Here is a 23,504-nt window from a genome sequence, read left to right on the forward strand (position 1 = left end):
GGCAGTCTGTCCCTTTTCTTTAAATGTGAATGCATCAATTCCCAGCAAGACTTTGTCCAGCACATTTAAATTGTATTTAATGCAGAACTGTTAATCTTCAATAATGAGTACCTGTTGAACTTGGACGTTACCAAAAATCTCTCAATAACTTTCCCTCGCAAGTGTAGTCACATTATGTGTTATGGCTTTTTCCGTAGCATTGTGAGGAAGAAGCTTCCATCTGGCCATGGACAGTATCATATGAGAATGATCCCCTACGAGGATCCTGGATTCCACTTCCCCCTGACCAGTAATGGAAACATAGAAATGGAAAATGACCAGAGATTATACGTCGAGGTGCGGACAGAGGGAGTCGATGGAAGGCAGATCTCCACCGTTCTGGACTCTTGTTGGGCCACGCCAGTCAACCTTGCCAGCTACCCTGTCCGCTGGGATCTCATCAGTACAGAGTAAAGGAGCTATTGAAAATTTATCTTGTTTAAGCACACTGATCACTGGTTCTTGACTGCCAATATCTGAAAAAAATTCTCTTTTCACTTGCTCCACCCATCCTCTTTTAGTACTTAACCCTGTTTTCTTTACATTATACCTGTTAACACTGTACTTCTACAACTTTCCCCTTCTTCCAGGTGTCCTAATCCAGCAGATGGCACAGTAGAGCTGATTCATAACGGCGTCTCCACTGTGTCTCGATTCTCCTTCAGGATGTTCACCTTTACCAACTTTTCATCCGTCTACCTGCACTGCCAGGTCCACTTGTGTCTTCTGAGACACAACAACTGCACAGCTGTAAGTTGTTCTGTGTTTATGGGTGTTTTTTAAATGATTTCAGGTAGATTATTGACAGGTGCATCAACAGAAGCCTCTAATGTTGTTTTCCTGCAGCACTGCTACCCAAATTACCACAGGCAAGTTAAGAGGGACGTATCCTACCATGCCACTACAGACATCTCACTAGGACCGCTAACCCTGGTGCACCACAGGGGAGGTAAAACTATCTTATCATTTGATATTTTTTGTGCTCTTGTAGATGACACAGAAATCAATCAATACATTTTATGTAACTCTAACTTTGTTTCTTCTCCTGCAGTGAGAGAGGTGAAATCGAGCAGTGCTTCAGGCCAGCTGACCTCGCTGGTGACTCTGCTAATCTGCTTGCTGACTGCCAAAACTCTGGTATAGGTTGATTTAAGATGATCCTGGATTCTACAATCACTCAGTTTTTTGATTGTGTTTTATATTCTTTCTCTTGAGTTGTGTTGTGCACTTGTGGTAAGGTGAAAAATAGAAATAATTATTACTTAACCACAGCAGGGGACGCCAAAGTGCTGCATTCTAGAGTTGAAGCTTCTTCCCCTTGGTTGTATTTACTGAGTATGATGTTTATCGATTGCATCCAGTAGGCCCTTTGAGGGGGGTCGCCATCCCCCTTGTTAGAAAAATGACCGAAATGAATCTCTCTTGGTAATTTGCCATCCCTCTTTATGCCCAGGGTCTGGACCTGGACGCCGTTCTATCCAGACCCAGACCCATAACCGATTTATAAAATTTTGTCAGAGCGTTTTTATTTTACTTGTCCCCCCCATTGCAAATTTAAAAAATGCCTACTGGTCATATTCTTTGTTTCTTTGTGGTGATTCCTTTCATTAAATCTCTGATATGAAATAAGTGATCATGTATATTGAAGATTAAAATCTTAAATAAACCATCTGTATACACTGAACAGGAATCTCGTGTGCTGTTTGGGAGCTTAACCATTCTCTGCTGTACAGAGCTGCAAGCTGCTATCATTTAATAATCTAATCAGCAATAATGAGGTTCCATGAAGGTACTGTTTTTGTATAGTATACCTTTGAGTAAATGCAAGATGTCAATCTAAACACAAGCTACGTGTCTGAACTTTCATATTGGTAGAATAATTTAACATCCCCTCATTGACGATATACAATTACATTTAATGCCACATACAGTGAGAATCTTTGGACAACAATGCAGAGGGTAAGAAAGCTGGGAAAATTCAGCACAGATTTAACAATAAATTGACCGTACAGTAACACTTTAGATAACGGACCACAATGTACAATTCTCCCCAATCTACAGGTTATCATTTTCGTACTGATGGTGTACTAGTACATTACACACTGATACATACATGTAGGTACAAGGGAACGAGATCTGAAGTTTGAGGACAATGTGGGAACTTCAAATAATCTAGGTATTTTTTTAGTCTATTAGGTACTGTTCTATTATTATAGAAACAGGAACACACTATAGGACTATAGCCTGCATGTTACTGCTGTAAAGTAGGCCTACTTACAGTATGAGATACAACACTATACTTACAGGGGACCTCAGAAGCCTGAGGTGGTAATGTGGACTGTTGTTACACAGTGTGGTCTTTATTGTTCTTACAGAGTACAGTAAGTAGATAAAGTTTTATATGATGAGCTAGTTGTAGATGATCAATCTTATTACAGCTTAACTGTCATGAACAGTAAAGGACAGTGAATAGAGTTAAACTTTGACCTTTTACTTTTTTTAATATAATATCTGCCTTTGTGGTGTTAAATACTGCTAGTATTAATCAGGGCGTATGTCATTCTAACACATTTGTATTTCTATAACCACTTAATTAGAAGGTAAAACCTAGAGTAAGCATGTTCAAATTGTTGGTAACAATCCCTTATTGCACATGAAAAACATGCATACACAACAGAATGCAGATGAAGCTGTCTAAAATCGCTGGCTGAGCTTTGACAGGGTCCAGGCAGATCTCTGCTGGGACTCTAGTCAGTCCTTGCCATGCCCACATAATGACATGGTGGATCCAGCCCCACAGCATAACGTCCCTAAACACTATGTGTAGAAACTTGTTACAATGATTCATGTATCCACCTGGAGGAGCAGTGATTATGCAACCTGAAACGGGTTACTGCCATCAGACTGCCGTAATGTGACCATTTTATTTCAAGTTTGCCCATTACTCCTGGACATTTTTACTGACCCAGTGGGCCTGAAGTGAGCTGTTGTCATCATATTTGATGTGCATGAGGGAGTATTCTTCCCATAGAGTGTATTTCATATGAAGCATGTGTTATTATCATATTATAAGGCCATGAAAATATTATGCTGAACCTTTTTGTAAAACACTGATACAGATTGTTGTTCTTATGTATTTGCTATTGTAACATAAAGTTAAGGTTATTCTACACAGCAATGGTTTTCTTTGCCCTTTTCAAAGCATGTTTTGAACAGGGACTCTTCTAGTCTGACTTAAAGCAAGAAATCTCTGTCTGGATTTATGTATGTATGTCTTTCAGTATATATATGCAACTCCAGTTCCCCAAAAATGGGGGCCCTTTGGGAAACATAAATAAAAACAGAATGCAATTATTTGAGAATCCTTTTGACGTATAGTCAACTGAACACAGTACAAAGAGAAGATATCTAATGTTCAAACAAATAAACTTTATACACTCATTCTGAAGGTGACGCCTAAAACACATTACAAAAAAGTTGCATTGATGAAAGGGTGCGACCAAATCACGCACTGGTGTGACCAACTGAGCAGGTTGGAAGCACCAGTGCTACCAGTGGAAAAATTTGTCTGGAGCCCTGCTTTCTCTCACAATGTCCATGTTATTATGTCAATTATGTGTACTGTTGTATAATTACTGCAGAAATAGTTCTCTGAAATGTACGAGCCCAGACACGTCATTAGCATTGTACTGGACTTTCTGTTTGCACCCTATGGGCCATCGGTGTGTCATCCTTACAGGTCTCCCACGCAAACACTATGTAGGCCATCACACTGTGAGTGTGAGGGCCTTTGTAATTTTGTACAAATTGTGTTTTGTTGAGCACTTACACAGCACTTAATTGTGTCTCTTTTTCCTTATCTTGTCCATTCAGCAACATGGGCAGGACTAACAACATGTTCGTGCTGTTGTCAAGGAGTAATAACTATAGTGGTAAGACAAGACAGATGCTGCGATTGGCATGTCTGCTCAATATTGCCTAACACTGTAGTGTGTTTAACTTCACTAGCTCCACTTTTAAAACCCTAGCAAAACAAGTACGTTGGCATGGCTACACATCAGTGTGGACTTAGTATAATGTTAGATTCAGGTCGATAGGTTGGTCTCTGGTGATTGGTTAGAAAAAATCCAATCCCCCTCTCCCATGGAAATCAGTTAAGGTGGAGGCAATGTCAGGGGGATGATTCAAACAGAATGTGTGTGGAATCCAGACACACCTTCTCAGGCATCAGTAGGAGGTGGGTGGACTTCCAGTAACTGGACAATAGCTGCTAACTGATCCCAACCAGCTGGCAGCCAGAGAGCCTCCAACTGGGAGTGACAATTCAGAGTAGCTGGGACTATACAGTGTATATATGGTAGGTCAAAGCTGAACCAAGAAGTTAGTCTATAATCTGTGATGGATGTTTTCAAAAAGTAAAAATTCTACTCTTTGCCTTCATCTTTTCCCCCCAAATAAGTTTGGCTAACCTGAGGGTTCAACCTGCCTGATCATCTGATGCCATGTTTTCTTTACCCTCTCAGGTTCCTTAAAATGATGCTGCCACATTTCCAGATCTCAGTAATTACCATGGAGAGTACAGTGTTATTGTTACCAAAAGCCAAACAACACAAACAAGGCTTGCAGTGAGTCATAAACTGAAATTACCCTTTAATCACTGCTTGCATATTTGTGTAGGTGTACATAACCAATCCCACCAAACCTTTCACATACATTGTTCACATTATGAATACAGGATCCAAAACTAAATTATTTATTATTTATTATTAATTGACAAACCAACTAAGAGAACGGGAAGCCACATTTGTGCATATAGGGTAGTTGCTGGTAAGTAGCAAAAAACTGCCACTTCATTTCCCACTTAATCACACTTGCGGAAGTCATTACCAACATTGCTATTTAAATAACCATGAGTTAGTATTATTTCAATTATCATTAACTAATATCTAAATATTGGGAATACATATTCAATAATTGGTATCCAGATCAAATAGTGAGAAATAAAGAAAAAAGCAAGAGGTGTATTTTATTAGTGCCTCTTGGGCAAACTGATTTTTTTCACTCTATTACACACACACACGGGCCAAAAATACACTCACATGCATTGCACACAGGACCTGTAGACATGTATTGCTGTTGTGGAGAGATGTCAAAGTGATTTGGCTGAGCCCGGTGTACCCATGACGGCTTACATATATTTTATTAAAACACAAATACATTTAGACTTGTGTTCAATGTGGTCACAATGCATCCCTCACCAACTCTGGGTTGATTCTGGCCATCATTTGGATAAAGTTTTTTTTCATCCTTCTCCTGGGATCATCATCTAGCTGAATAGTACTATCAGACCTGTTGAAAGTAGGCTGTCTGTGCACCCTGATTCTCTCTTGTTGTGGATGCATGTGTCCCGCGGGTTATGCCACATTTTCCTCACTGCTTTTTGTTCAAACATTTCTCTACAACGTCATTTGAACTCTGTTTTAAGCCTCATTGTAGCCTGTGCAAAAGCATAAAGACGTGAACACACATGAACACGGTGCCCATGTCTCACGGTCTCGCACAAGCGCGCACACGTGAGCGCGGTGCACAGAGAAGCAGTTAGAGCTACAGGCTACAATGAGGCTAAAAACAGAGTTCAAATGACGTATTTCCAAACAGCTTTTTATGTCGGGGCTTCAGGACACTTGGATCACAAAGGACGAGCAGTATGGAGATATTTTGTGGTTTCAATTATGTGTTTTTGGACTTTTGAATCTGGGGCGCCGTAAGCCCCCATTAGGTGGAGTTGTGTTGCTACCCCCTCTCCCCTGGGATCGCTGCAAGTGATGTGAGGACTCTAAAACTTCACCTGAGCCTCCCTCGGCATATGGGTGAGTAGATAATGGCTGAATTTTCATTTTTGGGTGCACTATCCCATTAATAACAGTCTTTGTCATCATATATTTTTTAGTGGTGTGTGTGTTACTTTTCTATGCAAATTCTATCTACATGGCAGTCAATAAGCTCTCACACAGGGTAAGCAAAAACAACAAGAAAGAGAAGTCTTGCCTATTGTCACGTTTCTGCACCACTCCTTCAACTGGCACACCATTTTACAGCTGTCCCATTGTTCTTTTAATTGCCTTAATGAACCTTAACACTGTACTAATTGGTTATTTGCAGGACATTATGTTTCCACTAGGTCAGTGTGTCATACTGATACACACCTACTGTAGATATTTTCAAGATTTACCTGAAGGTGAGGTTGTAACTTAAGTTTCTGATGAATGAAAAAAAAAAGAGTCGTGTAACTAACTAGAAATAGGCTAACACGTTGAACCCTGAAAAAATATAAAGTAAGATAACTGACTACCCTAGGGAACTGACCACATATACATATAAGATGTACCTACACAAAAAGGAGAAATAAAAGTACAGTGTAGGGTGAATGATGTTAAAGCTTCAGTCTTTTTTCTATTATGTGACAGATTTTGTCTGGATCTGCGCCAGTATCAAGTCAGAATCAGTATTTCAGAAAACAATGTTAGTCAAGTGAAGTATTTATATACACACCATTTAAAGGTATAATTTGTTTTTTACCGCATTAAAATGTCTAAATGCGACTAGGGCTTATGTTATATACTTTGTTGAGTTCTGTATTTTCATTTTCCCAAATTTTTCCAACAATATTCAAACCTGGAGAAATCTGTATTCTTTTCAAGGTAATGGTGTGTTTCATTTGGTCACCTGTCAGTGGCATGATACCACCCCCCACCCCCTCTAGCTGCTTTTTTCACCCCGCATCTCCATGCCTTGCAGTTATGTCATCATGAATCCATCCATCCATTTTCATCTGCTTATCCGGGGGCCGGGTCGCGGGGGCAGCAGGCCAAGCAAAACACCCCAGACATCCCTCAGCCCAGCAACGCTTTCCAGCTCCTCCTGGGGGACCCTAAGGCATTCCCCTGCCAGAAAAGATATGTAATCGGCCCAACTTGTTCCGAGTCTGCCCCAGGGCCTCCTACCAGTGGGACGTGCCTGGAACACCTCTAACAGGAGGAGCCCAGGAGGCATCCTCATCAGATGCCCGAACCACCTCAGAGGAAACTCATTTCAGCTGCCTGTATCTGCAGTGTCATTCTTACCCAGGGCTCATGACCACAGGTAAGGGTTGGGACGTAGACGGACCATTAAATCCCTCCCTCTTTACCATTACGGTCCGGCACACATATCACTGCAGACACCACACCAAACCAATCCATCTCACGCTCCATTCTACCCTCACTCAGTAACAAGAACCAGAGATATTAGAAGTCCCTCAATTGCGGCAGTAATTCTCTCCCAACCTAAACGGAGCAATCCACTGGTTTCCGACAAAGAACCATGGCCTCAGACTTGCTTCACACTCGGCTACAAACCGCCCCAGTGCCTGCTGGAGGTCACGGTGTGATGAAGCCAACAGAACTTTATCATCTGCAAAAAGCAGAGATGTAGTTCTGAGGTTCCCAAACGTTATGAACGAAATGACAAAATGTGAATAAAAGTAAATAAACGCAATACTGACATGAATAAAACTTTAATTATAATAATTTCTGCCCGAGTCACGTCATATAGATTGTCACTGGTAATGGTGGTAAAAGACAACAACTCCCATGATCCCACCCTTCTTCACAACGTCATCAAAGCCCGTCTTTTATTCATTTTCTGATTGAAAGACCCCTGCAGCAAGAAACTATATACTTTTTTTTTAATTCTATTTATGCATTACAGGGCTGCAACTAACGATTATTTCCATTGTCGACTAATCTGTCGATTATTTCTTCGATTAGTCGACTAATCATTTTATCGAAAAATGTGTTAAAATGTTGAAAAATGTCGGTCTGTCTCTCCCAAACCCCACAATTATGTCATCTAATGTCTTGTTTCGTAATCACCGTCATGGGAGAGTGTGTAAAGCTGCCAATATTTGAACATAAGAAGCTGCAATAAGAGTATTTTGGGGTACTTTTATAGTACTTTTCTATGAAAAATGACTCAAACCGATTAGTCGACTACTAAAATAGTCACCGATTATTTTAATAGTCGATCAGTCATCGATTAGTCGACTAATCGTTGCAGCCCTAATGCATTATAAATCAGAATTAGCTCAAACAGATGGACAGCTAAGAACAAGGACAACAATGCAACAATGGACAACAACATACATTGTCTACATACAAGTCCCAGTGTTTCAGCAAATTGTGAACAAGAATACAATTGTGGAATGGCGCAATGTAAAGAGTTCTGGAATATTGAATAATTCACATTTGCAGGGTCGGCATTTTCCCATTGCCAAAGTCAAAAGCAATCTGTTACGGATGGATAAACTACCTGATTGTACAGTAATAACTTTTAAACAACTTTTTTTCCACAATAATTAAGAAGATTCTGATATTAACAGTTCCCCTTCTTTGCCAGTTTTTACTTAGGTACATGTCTGTGTACTAGTTGTCCTAGTAGGTCAGAACCTTTAAACAGGAAACAAACAAAACGACAAGGTTAAACTGGTAAATCATGTAACTAATATAATTATGACATTTCTTAGGAACTTGCAAGTGTATAAAAATACTACCTGCCTATTTTGTACATCTAATTATACTAATTACATTAACCTAATTGAAATGTTAGTATGTCTTAGATGTCTTCAGCCCTCCCTTATTTAGACTATGGAATGGACACAGGATACACTGCAACATATCAATAGCCATAGAAATCGTGAGTAAATAAAAAAGCTCATCTACACATTATATAGAGCATTTTCTAATATGACATAAACAATCTCCATATTTAAAAAGATTGGATAAAGAGCTACAGGTAGACATAAGTGAAGAAATGTGAGGAAAAAATGTGAACAGGAACTCATAGTTACAAATTCAAACAAATATGGAGCTTCAATGGAGAATAATTTTTAAATATTTGAGGATGCACCACGTTGTGTCCAAACTGAGCCCTATAGGCAAACAGGCAAATGCTGGACACACTGGAGAGAGACATATAATCTGTTCTAGATTTTCTATATATTCCTGTTATATGTAAATCCTGCAGTGGAGTATTCAAATTACTCAATTAAGTATTTGTTTCAAGCTCCCTAGAGACCCATTGTCAGTCATACTTGGGGTATTGCCTGGAGAAATAAGAGACGAGGAAATTTATCATTGTCCATACTGCTGCCAGCTGCCAAAACATAACACTGGCTGAGGAAAGAGTCTCCATCCCATGACAGATGGAAATCAATTTGCATGGTTAGTTTGGTTCAAGGCAATAAAACAAGAGTCCATCTAGATGGACCTGAAGGACAGGTATACTTGTGGTTGGACGGGTTACTGGCAATGTAGTTCATATTTTCAGCAATTAACACTGAAAAGAAAAGCATTCAGATTTACTAAAAACAAAATAATATTTATGTTTTTTTATTTTACTTGACGATAGTTTTCCCTTAAGGGGGAATAAGTCCCAATGTTATATAAGTCTGATAATTATCATTATTCTTAATGCACAATGGAATGTTGGGTTCATTTGTCATGAGGAAGCAATTAGATTTTGTCCAACTGATACACCTGTAACTGGTCAAACAACAGACTAATGGGACTGTGCCAGGTTTTGCAGTATAAAGCCTTGTTGCAGCACTGCAGTCTCACATAGCCCAACCAAAGAAGCACATATGAACAGGTAATTCATTTATTTTATATTATCATTTATTTTATATTAATGAGACATTATTTTCAAACTGGTTTCTGCATACTACTAATAAATATTAATAAGAACTGTTGCTGATTTCTAACTATCAGTAGAATTTAATTGAGATTTATAATACTATGTGAGGCAGTAGTGAGACAAACAATCTTTACACTGCACCGACAGCAAAGATAAAAAAAAAATTTTTTAATAAATTTTCTTCTTCGTCTGACATTACCAAAAATTGTTTTTGGTGTAGATCAGGATTCAGGTGCAGGTCCAGGATCTTTTAACACTGCCATATCTTGCAGTGTTAAAAGATTGCAGATTCCATTGCAGGGAATGAAAAACTGTGTGAATGTGAGAAGTATAATGGACATCTTAATGTATATCTAGATTGATATTAATTTAAATCCATGCCATGTAACAAATTTACTTTAAGCGCTTTCTAATTTGTTTGTGTTTTTTGTCTTTTTTTGTCTTTCTTTCTTTTAAATTTACTTGGTCTGCAGGTTTTGAATTTTAGGATTTGAGAATGGCAAGTCAAATCATACTGGCTGTGCTGCTTTGGGGGTTGTTCAGTAAGTATTTTACTTCATCAGATTCAAATTCAAAATTTACTTTTATTTGTGTTGATGCACTTCATATATTCAATAACTGACTTCTGTTTGCTGACGTTAGGAGACTCGAATATTCAAGTGGATAAAAATCATGTGTTTGTTTTTGTAGGTACGGTGACTCCACAGACAACTCCACAAGTCACTTCACTGGCAACTCCACAAGTCACTTCACAGGCAACTCCACAAGTCACTCCACAGGCAACTCCACAAGTCACTCCAGAGTTAGTTCCACAGGTGACTCCACGAGTGACATCGGGTAAGTTGATCACTTCAGGATGATACCTATTACCCCTGGGTAACAGCAAATACCACTGCTGTAGGACTGTTTTTCAGTAAAAATGGGTATTTTGAACACTTGATGTTAGCTGCAGCTTATGTCATAACCGAATGTGCCTTTTTTGCCTTTAAAGCTTAAAAAATATATAATATATAGTACAGTCAATGTTAGCGTGTCATTAACATAAAACAGCGAAAGCTAAAGGTGTGGCAATTGGAAAGGTACTTTGACACCAGAGGCAGTTGTGTCTAGGCTTTGCTGTAAGGCAAACAAGTAGCTGTTAAATTTTGTAAAGGCTTAAACAGTGACTTAACACCAGGAAGAAAGGCAGTGTTATGCTGCCCCCTTCTGGTTGCACCTGGGACATGGTCCAAAGCGTACTGCATCTGTAACCATGCTGACAGTGACAGTGATGTCATCGTTTACTGACACAATAAGTTACACTCAGACAAAACAAGATCTTAAGCTGGTGTTGAGTAATGTTTTAACTTATAGCTTTTACATGTCAGACATTTTAACTTGTCATGGAAGGAAGAGTACAAGTGAAACAAATTTATCAACAAGTGTTGGTCAGGTGGTCTTTTCTGGTTGGTCAGTATATTGGATTAAAAGAGTCCATAAAAACAAATCAAAAGGCATAATTTTGTAAATAGGACCAAACATGGATATTATCAAAGACCAGATGAAGCCATGGGCGTAAGGCGTTGTTTCCAACATTTCTAATGAAGACTGAATTAAAAGACGAAGTAATTCAGCACTCGTGTGTGGTGCTACTTATTAACTTATTAACTACTTATTAACTATCGATGGATATTATCATTTAGGTGCAGCAATACAGAAATGTTAAAAGTTTAAACACTGTCTTACACTTGCCAATATAGAATTTGCCAGTAAGGCCAGTATAGATGGTCATTTCTGTTTTTCTGAACTGTAGAAAATTGGTGCCAACTCTATCGATGCAAAAGCCTTTCCTTACTTAACTGAGTGAGTGATGAAGTTACACCATTGGTCTGGCGAGTGTTGGCTCCTATGACCGTTGCTCTTTCAGAATCAATATGCGCCAATAGTCCTCACTTGCATCCTCGGGTGGCTTTTGCAGCAAGGCACTGACAGTCCTCAATAACTGACTTAATTGTGTCTGAAGCATACCATGTGATATGCTACGTCAGTACGCTTTAAGAACACATTATTAAGACCACTACAGAAAATTGCATGTCTATGAATTCACACCGTAGACACTGCCATTGACTATCTGTGTAACAATATGGCCACAATTAAGTACATTGATTATGCATGGTCCAGTCATAGCATACAAGGTTTTGGTTTGGTCTTGTTATGAAAAATTTGACACCTTTTTTTCTTTGTAGGACCCTTCTACACAATTACTGGAACAACAAGCTCTGGATCAGATGATGGAAGTTCTCCTCGAATCCCCCTGCAACGCCCTTTTGTGTACTTCGGCCAGTCCTATAATCAGATTTATGTATGTAAAAATAATTAAAGCAATCAGAAAAAAATGTATCTCTTTTAAATTTTAAAAAATTCTGAAAAATTTTGTGGAGGCATCCAATCCATCCACTGGTAAACAAATCACTTCCAATACAAGAGCTGTGTTGTAAATGAACCAAAATTAAAGATAGAATACTTATTTAAATATTTTAGATATTAAAGCAGTACTGTATATAGTTAGAAAATACTGTAGCAACAAATATGTAATGTTTGATAACATGCAATTTTCAATGGGTGTAGTCAATCCCTACTAATTCTTTGTTAGTAAGCATTGGTTTATTTGTTTCCAGGTAAATCACAATGGACACATGACCTTTAATGCAGCATATCGTAGTTACACACCTCGAAGGTTTCCATTGCATGGATCTAGAGACATTATCGCTCCATTTTGGACAGATTTAGACAACAGAGGAAATGGTCAAATCTACTACAACCAATACACCAGCGGCAGTATCCTCCAGCAAGCTACACGGGACATCAATGGGTACTTCCCGGGGCTGAACTTCAATGCCAACTGGGTCTTTGTTGCAACATGGTATGAGGTGGCCTACTATCCAACCACTGGAACAGTAAGTAATTTTGTTCTAAATTGGGTAATACCTGTAATGTACAGTATATGTGTATTTTACTAGACTTACTATAAAAATCCACAACTAACTTTCCTTTCAGCGAACAACGGTCCAAGCAGTCTTGATCTCTGGTGGCCAGTACTCATTTGTGTTGATGAACTATGGGATAATAGCCTCAACTGGTCGCAATGTACAGGTTAGAACCATTAAAACTGATACAACGTATTACGGAACATGTTTTTAAGTTGCCATGCCTTAATTAAATCCAAAGGCAATAATGGAAATGATGTGCACATACAAAAAAAAAAACCCTAAATTAATTTTGTTTATGTGACAGGCTGGATACGACACAATTAACTCCAGCAACCATTTCACCATCCCTGGATCATTCTCTAACAATGCAACAGGCACTGACTCAAATTTCCGCCTGAGCAGCAATGTCAATGTACGTGGTCGCTGGGCTTTCCGGATAGACCATGGATCACGAGGCTGCACATTCAATGGTAAAACCAGAACCAGCGGGAGGTCACCACAGGTTTAAAACTAGAAAAATTCAAATGGGTTTAAAATGTAATAGTGTTTGTATGTTAAAGTCAATGACTTTTAGGCCTTTAATTTTCTTTTCTTTTTTTAAAGGTCAACCTGTGCAGCGTGGTGACTCATTCTGGAGCGACAGTACCTGTGCACAGAAGTGCACCTGCACCTCAACAGGCCTGCAGTGTCACAGCCAACCCTGCACCTATTCCCAAATCTGCCGACCAGCTGCCTTTCAGTTCTCCTGCCAGACGGTGCAGAGAGGCACCTGCAGAATAAGTGGTGATCCACATTACTATACCTTCGACAAAAGACTGTTTCACTTCCAGGGCACCTGCACCTATGTTCTCTCTGAGCAATGTGGTCCTAGGTTGCCCTACTATAGAGTAGAAAGCAAGAATGAGCACCGAGGCAGCACTCATGTTTCCTGGACACGACTGGTCAAAGTGTTTGTCTATAATGAAACCATTGAGCTTGTCAAGGGACATCGTGGCGAGGCTAAGGTTAGTGTTCTGACTGTGTTTAAACTTAAAAATTGACTTTTTCCAATGATTCCAAATATGTACTTGCAACTCTTGACACACTTACTCGTGTGCTTACAGGTTAATGGAGTCTTTGCAGCCACTCCCATCTTCCTGAGGAATGGCACGGTCCAAATTTATGAGTCAGGTTTTTCTGTGATCCTCAGTACTGACTTTGGCTTGGAGGTGTCTTATGACACAAATCATTATGTCTGGATCAGTGTGCCCTACACTTACCAGAATGCAACATGTGGCCTGTGTGGAAACTTCAACAATCATCCTGAGGATGACTTTCGAACCCCCCAAGGCGAGCTTGTGAGTTCTGATGTGGATTTTGCCAACAGTTGGCAAGTATCAGGAGCAGGTGAGCCCGGTTGTGAGCCGCAGTGTAGAGGTCTGGACTGTGCTGCCTGCAGCGAGGCTCAGACAGCTTTATACAGCAACAATGCCCACTGCGGTATCCTCCAGAGTACTTCTGGACCTTTTGCTGGTTGCCATCAACGACTCCCCCCACAAGCCTTTGTGGAGAGTTGTGTGTTTGATCTGTGTGTGGGAGGAGGGTACCAACCCATTCTGTGCCAAGCACTAAATGTGTATGCAAGTCAGTGTCAACAGAACGGTATACAGCTGCCAAGCTGGAGGAGAGAAGGCTTCTGTGGTATGTCTGTCCATCAACATTATTTCAAATAATTCTATTGGGTAGAATGTCCATGATGTCAATTTCAATGTTGTTTTGTTTTGTCTAGAAATCATCTGCCCAGCCAACAGTCACTTTGAGTCCCAAGGCACAGGATGTCCAGCTACCTGCGTCAATCCCAATTCTACCCACAACTGTCCTCTCCCTCCCCAGGAGAGCTGCATCTGCAATTCAAGCTACATCCTCAGTGCTGGAGTCTGCGTCCCTCATTCTGAGTGTGGCTGCAACTTTGAGGGTAGATACTACCGCTCTGGAGAAACTGTAATATTAGATGAGGACTGTGGGAGGCATTGTAGCTGCAGATCTGGCTCCATGACCTGCCGTTCCCATGGTTGTGGCCCACTTGAGTCTTGCAGGGTGGAGGAGGGGGAAAGAGGATGCAGTCCTAACAACTATGGAACATGCTGGATAAGAGGCCCAAGGTCATATCAAACATTTGATGGACTGACATACCATTATCCTGGAGCGTGTCGATTGACCCTGGCCAAAGTAATGGGACTGTCTAGTCACCCACATTTTGTGGTGACAGCAGAAAAGGTGCCCAGAGGCCAGCAGGGTTTTGCCAGGGTACTAAAGTTCGAGGCAGAGGGAACACAAATCTCCATTGAAATGACAGATAGCAGCAAAGTTCAGGTAAGTCAAAATAGATTTCAAAATAAATTTCTGGTAACGCAAGAGAAAAGTTTTATGAAAAAACAGAATGATCACTGTCTTGCTGTTGTAATGTTATTTTGAACAACACATAAAAGGAAACATGTTCCCCCAAAAAAGTTTTTTGAAACCGAAAACCTCATCATCCATAAAATCTAACACTGGTTGTTTAAATGGCCCTTCAGGTTGACGGTCAGCAGATCAGGCTTCCATTCAGCTCAGCATCCAACCGAATCCAAATGTACCACAGCAGCGTTCACAGTATCATCCTTCGCACCTCCTTTGGTGTAACAGTGCAGATAGTCTGGCCTCACTTTGTGCGTGTCACTGCACCGGTTACCTACAATGGTTCACTGGGTGGACTCTGTGGCAACTACAATGCTAACCCACATGATGACTTCCGCACACCCAATGGCATTTTGATCCACAGCTCTCAGGACTTTGGGGACAGTTGGCGAGATGGCTCCCTCGCTGCACACTGTGTGGAAAATGTAAGTCATAACCCGAGAGCAAACTCTAGTGAGTACTGTGGCATTATTGGCTCACCGCACGGGCCATTTGCCCAGTGTTGGGCTACGGTGGAACCACGGCAGCATGTGGATGCATGTGTGGAGATCATTAGGACCTCTAGAGATCCAGCATCAACACTATGTGAGGTCCTACGAGATTATGCACTAATTTGTCAACAGAGGGGCGTAGCCCTTGGACACTGGAGGAATGCAACTGGTTGTGGTAAGCACTATGTACCCTTTGTTGTAAGTGGCCTTGATATAATATTAATGCTGGTCCTGAATGAATACCGTTGTTTTTCTCTAGAGCAAAACTGCCCTCCAAACAGCCATTATGAAGTCTGTGGAACATCTTGTCCCTCCACCTGCCCCAGCCTCTCTTTCCCTTTTGCCTGTAACACTGTGTGCCAGGAGGGTTGCCAGTGTGATGCTGGATTTGTCCTCAATGGAAACCAGTGCGTACTGCCAACAGCGTGCGGATGCTATCACCAGGGACGCTATCGGCGAGGGGGTGAACAGTTCTCGGATGGTGAGGAGTGTCAGAGCTTGTGTACCTGTGATGGCACTACTGGGGCAGTCCACTGTATCCCCAACTCCTGTGGTCCCCAGGAGTCCTGTCGTGTGGTGGAGGGTGAGTTTGGCTGCCATCCCAACCCTCATGGCACCTGCTCTGCCTCTGGAGACCCTCACTACAAGACCTTCGATGGCAAGGCCTATGACTTCCAGGGAACCTGCCGCTATACTCTGGCAACCCTTTGTAATGCCACTGATGGACTCCACCAATTTTCAGTGGAAGCTAAGAATGACCCGAGGAGAGGGCGGCGAGTTTCAATCACGGCTGAAGTGTTTGTAAATGTGTGGGGCTATGAAGTGCATATGTCAAGGAACAGTCGCGGTGTGGTACAGGTGAGTTACACAAATATGAAGACATTCTTTATCAGATCATCCCTCTCTCTCTTAATGTATTCCAACATTACTGTCTTTCAGAGGCTGAAGCAGGCTGAGTTTTAAAGCTAGAGTGGGGATATTGGTTTCATATGAAACTAGAAAATCTAATGAATCCAATAGTAACTATGTCATGCTAGTTTTTCACAAAGGTAGTTAAACTATGCTCCAAAGTAAGGCTAAATTTTAGCAAGGGAAAATGTGGCATGGCCATTTTCACAGGGGTGCCTTGACCTCTCACCTCAAGATATCTGAATGAAAATAGGATCCCTGGGTATCCAAGGTGGTTTCTCCGCAGTTTTGCAGAACAAAAGTGCTCACTTTGATGTCTGAAAAATGCAATTCTTCCATAAATCTCTACATTTCAAGAGTTTTTTATACCAAAGCCACAGCATGGATTTTTCTATGGTGTTTCTCAAGGTCTTGGTGTCTTAATGTGGTATTTTGGAGGGATTGGACCATTTTATTAATTCTTAAGTGGTAGATAATGCTTAAATTAAGCATCATATCTGTGTACCAAATTAGAAAAAATCCCACTATAATACGATATTATATTAATTCTTTGAACAATACAATATTTGCAGATATTACAAAGTCTGCAACGATACCATTTAAATTCAATGTGATTCAAGGGCCTGCAATCGATATGAGATGATATTACATGCCCATTTAACAAAATTGGTTACAGAAGGTGCCACCCCTTTCCTTTTGCTTTTGGCCATAAAAGATAAAAACAACACATTAATAATGGTAAGTAATTGTAACTGCTTAAGAACAGTTAAGTCAACTTTAATTGACTCCATGAACACAAAAGCCCTTTCTGGAAGAAAGATTTACATTTAAACCCAAACCATCATCTTTTAAAAATACTTGAAGGCAGAACTCTACTAGCAGCCAAAAAACATGGATTAACAGCAACATCACTGAACAAAATTATAATATTTGGCTCAATAATAACTGTCAAGGTTCATAGACCACTTTTTTTTGTTCGTCAACCATAATTAGCTTAAGCACTTTTACACAACATAAATTAGCTCAGTGGCTAACAGAGTTTTCCTCTACTCATAGCATAACAAATTACATGTATTATTCATACTACTTCTTAATCACCATTGGATTAAGTCACTGTATCTCCCAACAGAGCAGCACGATTGAATTTCAGTCTGCATGCACGTTTTTTCAGCCGAATATAGGTGAAACAGAGCAGCTAACGTTACTGTAGTGAGAAGTTAGTGGAGTGAGATGTGTGCAAAGATTTCCGCACTGCTGATTTATTCCTGAGTAAATAACGTTATCCTTGTCATATTTCTCTTGGCTGCTTGCCATTTTCTGCCTGCTGCTGTTTGATGGTGACACAGAATCTCAAAAGGCGTAACCTTAGGACTAATGTGGATCGAGGCTTTCACTTTGATTCAATAATATTGGATCATTGATCACTGAATTGATATATCACTTCAGATTGATGGATCGTTACACACCTATAACAAATGGTATCAACCGAAAAATTGCCTCAACAGCTTATGAGACATAATGGAATTGAGCAAAGGAATAGCCATCATATACTTCTATCATATTGCCTTTACAAACTCTAAAAAGTTGAAAAAGGCACCGCACCAAACACAATGCTTATTACATATCTATGACGAGAGGAACTTGACGCACAGTGCTGTGGCATGTACTACTGACCTGCTAACTCCCATAAAGCCTCCCCTGAAGCTATTAATCTACACTGAATTTGACAGTGATCATTTCTTTAAAGCATTAGATAGTTGCAACCCAAATACAAGTCTATAGTTGTTTTTCTGATTTTGTTTTTCTATTGTTAAAGGTGAATGGAGTGACTAAAAACTTACCTATTCACTTGAATGGAAGTCGTGTCTCTATCTATGCAAGAGGGTCTCGCACGTTTGTCCATGCTGATTTTGGCCTGACTGTCACATACGATGGATGGAGTAGAGTGTCCATCTCTGTACCTCCCAGTTACAGGTATCTAACATTAACTGTGGACCATATTTGAATTCTTCAGCTACCTTTCGGAAAATTAATATTTTCACAAATATTTTCAACATGTAGCTCTAATCTACCAACACTTCTTTGACTGAATGTATTAACTAATTTCATCAATGCAGAGGAAAAACATGTGGCCTCTGTGGAAACTTCAATGGAAATCCAAATGATGAGTTCCACACCCCATCTGGAACGACAGTCACCACTCCTGATGAGTTTGGGACAGCTTGGAAAGTTGAAGGCGACTACACCTGCAGTGATGGGTGTGGGTCCTCTTGCCCACAATGCACCAATGAGCTCCCTGCTAGAGCCCAATGTGACGTGATTCAGGCAGATGATGGCCCCCTCAGCTTCTGCCATGAGCATGTGGAGCCAGCGCCATATTTCAGCGACTGTGTGTTTGATGTGTGTGTGACAGAAAACCAAGACCAAGATCTGTGTAGGGCCACTGAAGCATACGTCAGTGCCTGTCAGTCTGCTAATGTTCGAATCTATCCCTGGAGACAGAACACCACCTGCAGTAAGTCAACCCATCAATGTGTTGTTTATTTACTGTACAAACAGCCTAAGAAACAATCAAAGACAAATTTTCTCACTAACTTGATCAACCTCATTAATCTAAAGGGTTAGTTAACTGAATTAAGTCATAATTTTTAACCATCTGACATTGATTATTTGTTTCCAAACTTATAAAGGACTTGACTGTCCAGCCAACAGTCATTATGAGCTGTGTGGTACCGACTGTGGTCACACTTGTGCCAGCTCCAATGATGCCACCTGCGAGCAGGGTTGCTCTGAGGGATGTTTCTGTGATGAAGGTTTTCTCAGGAGTGGAACGAGATGCGTCCCTGCAGAAAGCTGTGGATGTCAATATGAGGGCTTCTACTACAATGTAAATCACATTCCTGTTGATACTCTCTAAACTTGCAATAAGCAACATTTCCATTGAAACACGTTATTTAATTTTTTCATATTGCAGGCTGGTGAATCCTTCTGGACTGAGGGTTGCTCCCGACATTGTGAGTGCCATGCTCCCAATGACCTGCGCTGTTCTGCTGCGTCTTGCACTTCTTCACAAGAGTGCACCATCAGAAACGGCCAGCTGGGCTGTTTTGATGATATGACCACCTGCACCGTGTGGGGAGACCCACACTACATCACCTTTGATCACAAGACCTACGACTTCCAGGGAACCTGCCGTTATGTTTTGGCCACACTTTGTAACGACACTGCTGGGCTCCATGGATTCTCAGTGGAGGCTAAGAACGAGCCCTGGAAAGGGCTGACAGTTTCAGTCACAGCTGAAGTTTTTGTCAATGTGTGGGGCTATCAAGTGCACATGTCGAGGGGAAGCCATGGTGTGGTACAAGTGAGTTCAACAACTTTTCAACCCTTGCAGACATTCTTTTTGAAATCTAATCTGAACAGATGGCATTTTCAAAAGCAACAGATAGTTGCACCAGAAATACAGTTCTATGCTTGCTCATCAACCTCTGTTTTTCCAACGTTACAGGTGAATGGAGAAACTAAAAACCTGCCTGTTCTCTTGAATGGAACTCGTATTTCTATCTATGCAAGAGGATCTCACACTTATCTCAGTGCTGATTTTGGCCTGACTGTGAAGTACGATGGATCCTTTAAAGTCTCCATCTCTGTACCTTCAACTTACAGGTATCTGCCATGTTTGAATGCTTTTGTTTACATAGTAAAACATCTATATTGTCATATATTTGACACATGTAGCTTCAATCTATCAACATATTGTCATCAATGCAGTGGAAAAACATGTGGCCTCTGCGGAAACTTCAATAGAAATGCAAATGATGAGTTCCACACCCCATCTGGAACGATGGTCACCACTCCTGATGAGTTTGGGAAATCTTGGAAAGTGGAAGGGGACTACACCTGCAGTGATGGGTGTGGCTCCTCCTGTCCACGATGCACCAATGAGCTCCCTGCTAGAGCCCAGTGTGAGGTGATTCAGGCAGCTGATGGCCCCTTCAGCGTCTGCCATAAGCACGTGGACCCAGCGCCATATTTCAAGAGCTGTGTGTTTGATGTGTGTGTGGCTGGACCTGATGCCCTGTGTGCGGACATTGAAACATACGTCAGTGACTGTCAGTCTGCAAATGTTCAAATCAGCTCTTGGAGACAGAACACCACCTGCAGTAAGTCGACCTGTCATTTTCTCATTTAAAATCAACATAGAAACTTATACCAGCAATCTGAGTTTCTGTTTCATGAGCAATTGTCTACTAACAAATGTGGGTAATGGACTTGAGTTATTATAATCATCTAATAGTCACTGTTTCTTTCCTCACTTATGAAGGACCTGACTGTTCTGCCATTGCCAACAGTCATTATGAGCTGTGTGGTACCGACTGTGGTCACACCTGTGCCAGCAGCAATGATGCCATCTGTGAGCAGGGTTGCTCTGAGGGATGTTTCTGTGATGAAGGTTTTCTCAGGAGTGGAACAACATGCGTCCCTGAGGAAAGCTGTGGCTGTCAATATGACGGCTTCTACTACAATGTAAGTCACATCCCAGTTAATGCTTTGCAAGGTATTTATCAACATTTCCATTTAAACATGTTCTTTATTCTTTTTCATGTTGCAGGCTGGTGAGTCCTTCTGGACAGAAGGGTGCTCCCAACGATGTAAATGCCATGCTCCCAATGACCTGCGCTGTTCTGCTGAATCTTGCACTTCTTCACAAAAGTGCACCATCCAAAATGGCCAGCTGGGCTGTTTTGATGATATGACCACCTGCACCGTGTGGGGAGACCCACACTACATCACCTTTGACGGAGCACTGGCTCATTTCCAGGGCACATGCTCTTACATCATTACTGAGAGTGTGAGCCACGGCACCAATGAAACACAGTTTCATGTAATAGCCACCAATAATCACCGTGGCAACAACCGTGTGTCTTTTGTGTCAGCAGTGGATATATACCTCACAAATCATCCAGAGAGTGTGTATATCAGGATTGGACCCAACAAAGGAGTAAAGGTAAACTTCAATTTACTTTCAGATGACAATTATTCTACATGTGTATGGTGTAAACACAGACCTACAACATATGCCTCTTGTCTGCCTCTCACTAATCTCCCTACAGATAAATGGAATTGAAATGCCTCTTCCCATCACAATAGGAACCATAGCTCAGGTAGAAAGGCAGGAAAACTACATAATAGTCAATGCCATTGACTTAATAGTTCAGTTTGACGGCCGGAGTACTCTACTGGTCAGAGTGGGCCAACACCGTCAAAATAGAGTCAGAGGGATGTGTGGAAACTTCAACAGTGATCCTGCAGATGACAAAGTCTTGCCCAATGGCACACTGGCCCAAAATGACAACCACTTTGGACACAGCTGGAAGTCACAAACAGGCCAACCAGGGTGAGCTGCTGTACATCTTTCACTTCATAAAAGAAGATCTAGTTGCATTCAGCTTGACCACCACACATTTTTAATACACCTTGTATTTCATAAAGATGGTGCTATACATTTGCACCTGTCACAAGTCCCCGTCACAACAGTGCATATATCACAGAAAAATATACATAGTCAGCCCAAGTATTAAACGTCTTACATCTTTTCCAGATGTGGATCCACGGATGAAGACGGTGGTGATGGATTGAATGACTGTCCCTTTAGGGAAGAATACTCTGAGCTCTGTAGTGTCATCACCAACAGCAGCGGCCCATTCAGTGCCTGTCACCTGCACTCTGACCCCCAGCCATTTTTCACTTCCTGTGTCTATGATCTCTGCCAGTACACTCCAGCCAATGGCATGCTGTGTTCTGCAGTCTCAGCCTATGAGAGAACCTGCGCCGTGTTGGGGCTGAACATCCCTGAATGGCGCTCTGCTTTGCAGTGTGGTAAGTTTGCATTGAGCAAATGGACAGCCAAAGTAATGAATGAGAAAATAAATCCTTAGGTTACCAGAGCTTGCCATTTGTCCTACTTGTGGACGAAGGTATTTTCTCTTACTCACTTTCAGTTTCATCACTCCTTGTCTCATTCTTCCCCCACTATGTCCATAGCGGAGTCAGACCCCTGTGAACAGCTGGACTGCACGGAGCATGAGTGGTGTGGTCAGAAGAATGGTGTGTACGGCTGCTTCTGCGATGAACAACATCGAGCCCACAATGGGAGCTACGGTAAGGGCAACTCTTCTTAAAAAACTGCCTTATTTTTACTTAGCATTAACCAAACGCAGAGCAACATTAGCATTTATTTGTAATCATATTTCATGAAATTTGTACCAGTAAGTCAGTAATATTCACACTCTTTTCGCTCTCGTTTTGGTCTCCACCAACTGCTGCCGGAAATATTTTGGCTCTGTAGCTGCTAAATGCTCCACTCACTTTACCAGCACATTGGATTATTATAGATCTGTTGCTCATTAACAGGTAGAATTTATTTAAGACTCCCAAGGTGCATTTCAGTGTAAAATATCCAATCACTCAGACTAATATTCTTTTTGTGTGCTGCTGGAGGGGGTTCGAAGTTAAATATTGAATTCACTTTTAAATTCCAGCTCCCCTAACTGGCTTCTACAATGGGGGCCAAGGCTCATGGCCACTGTGGTTATTTCAGCTAGCATGATTTCGAAGGAACAATCTTAAAGTCAACTAAACTGGTGGTCAAATATAAACCTGTAGGATTGTTACAATATCTGTGTCAAACGCTGAGTAACATCCCACTTCACAACTATATTCTCTGTGGGTTTGTCACGATGAACAACGCCTTTCAAATTACATATGCAGTAGTCATTTGATCAATTAGTAATATAAAAATATTGGTTAGTGCAGTGTTATCATGAGTTATGCTTAAACTGAAGAAATATATTTTTATTTCTTTCTCTCTTTCAAAGACTTGTCCATCACTTGTGGCCGTAGCTCAGGCATCATTTCTCTGTCGCGC

The 23,504-nt window shown here is 41.0% G+C and overlaps 1 protein-coding gene across 1 annotated transcript in view; it reads left to right on the top strand.

The window, feature by feature from the left end:
* The window catches only part of LOC117247522 (IgGFc-binding protein-like), a 77,445-nt gene that overhangs the window by 13,456 nt on the left and 40,485 nt on the right, over positions 1-23,504 (top strand). The window contains exons 22-44 of the mRNA XM_078163686.1: positions 198-449; positions 630-789; positions 886-988; positions 1,091-1,176; positions 3,779-3,798; positions 3,913-3,971; positions 10,462-10,608; positions 11,997-12,112; positions 12,429-12,707; positions 12,808-12,903; positions 13,045-13,210; positions 13,344-13,744; positions 13,844-14,420; positions 14,509-15,092; positions 15,296-15,842; positions 15,927-16,525; positions 18,393-18,550; positions 18,694-19,091; positions 19,267-19,463; positions 21,189-21,584; positions 21,691-21,974; positions 22,179-22,456; positions 22,622-22,738. Coding sequence (XP_078019812.1) covers positions 198-449; positions 630-789; positions 886-988; positions 1,091-1,176; positions 3,779-3,798; positions 3,913-3,971; positions 10,462-10,608; positions 11,997-12,112; positions 12,429-12,707; positions 12,808-12,903; positions 13,045-13,210; positions 13,344-13,744; positions 13,844-14,420; positions 14,509-15,092; positions 15,296-15,842; positions 15,927-16,525; positions 18,393-18,550; positions 18,694-19,091; positions 19,267-19,463; positions 21,189-21,584; positions 21,691-21,974; positions 22,179-22,456; positions 22,622-22,738 — 6,020 coding nt within the window. The remainder of the gene's footprint in view (positions 1-197; positions 450-629; positions 790-885; positions 989-1,090; positions 1,177-3,778; positions 3,799-3,912; positions 3,972-10,461; positions 10,609-11,996; positions 12,113-12,428; positions 12,708-12,807; positions 12,904-13,044; positions 13,211-13,343; positions 13,745-13,843; positions 14,421-14,508; positions 15,093-15,295; positions 15,843-15,926; positions 16,526-18,392; positions 18,551-18,693; positions 19,092-19,266; positions 19,464-21,188; positions 21,585-21,690; positions 21,975-22,178; positions 22,457-22,621; positions 22,739-23,504) is intronic.

This window comes from Epinephelus lanceolatus, chromosome 21, assembly GCF_041903045.1.
Source record: "Epinephelus lanceolatus isolate andai-2023 chromosome 21, ASM4190304v1, whole genome shotgun sequence".
Lineage (NCBI taxonomy): Eukaryota > Metazoa > Chordata > Actinopteri > Perciformes > Serranidae > Epinephelus > Epinephelus lanceolatus.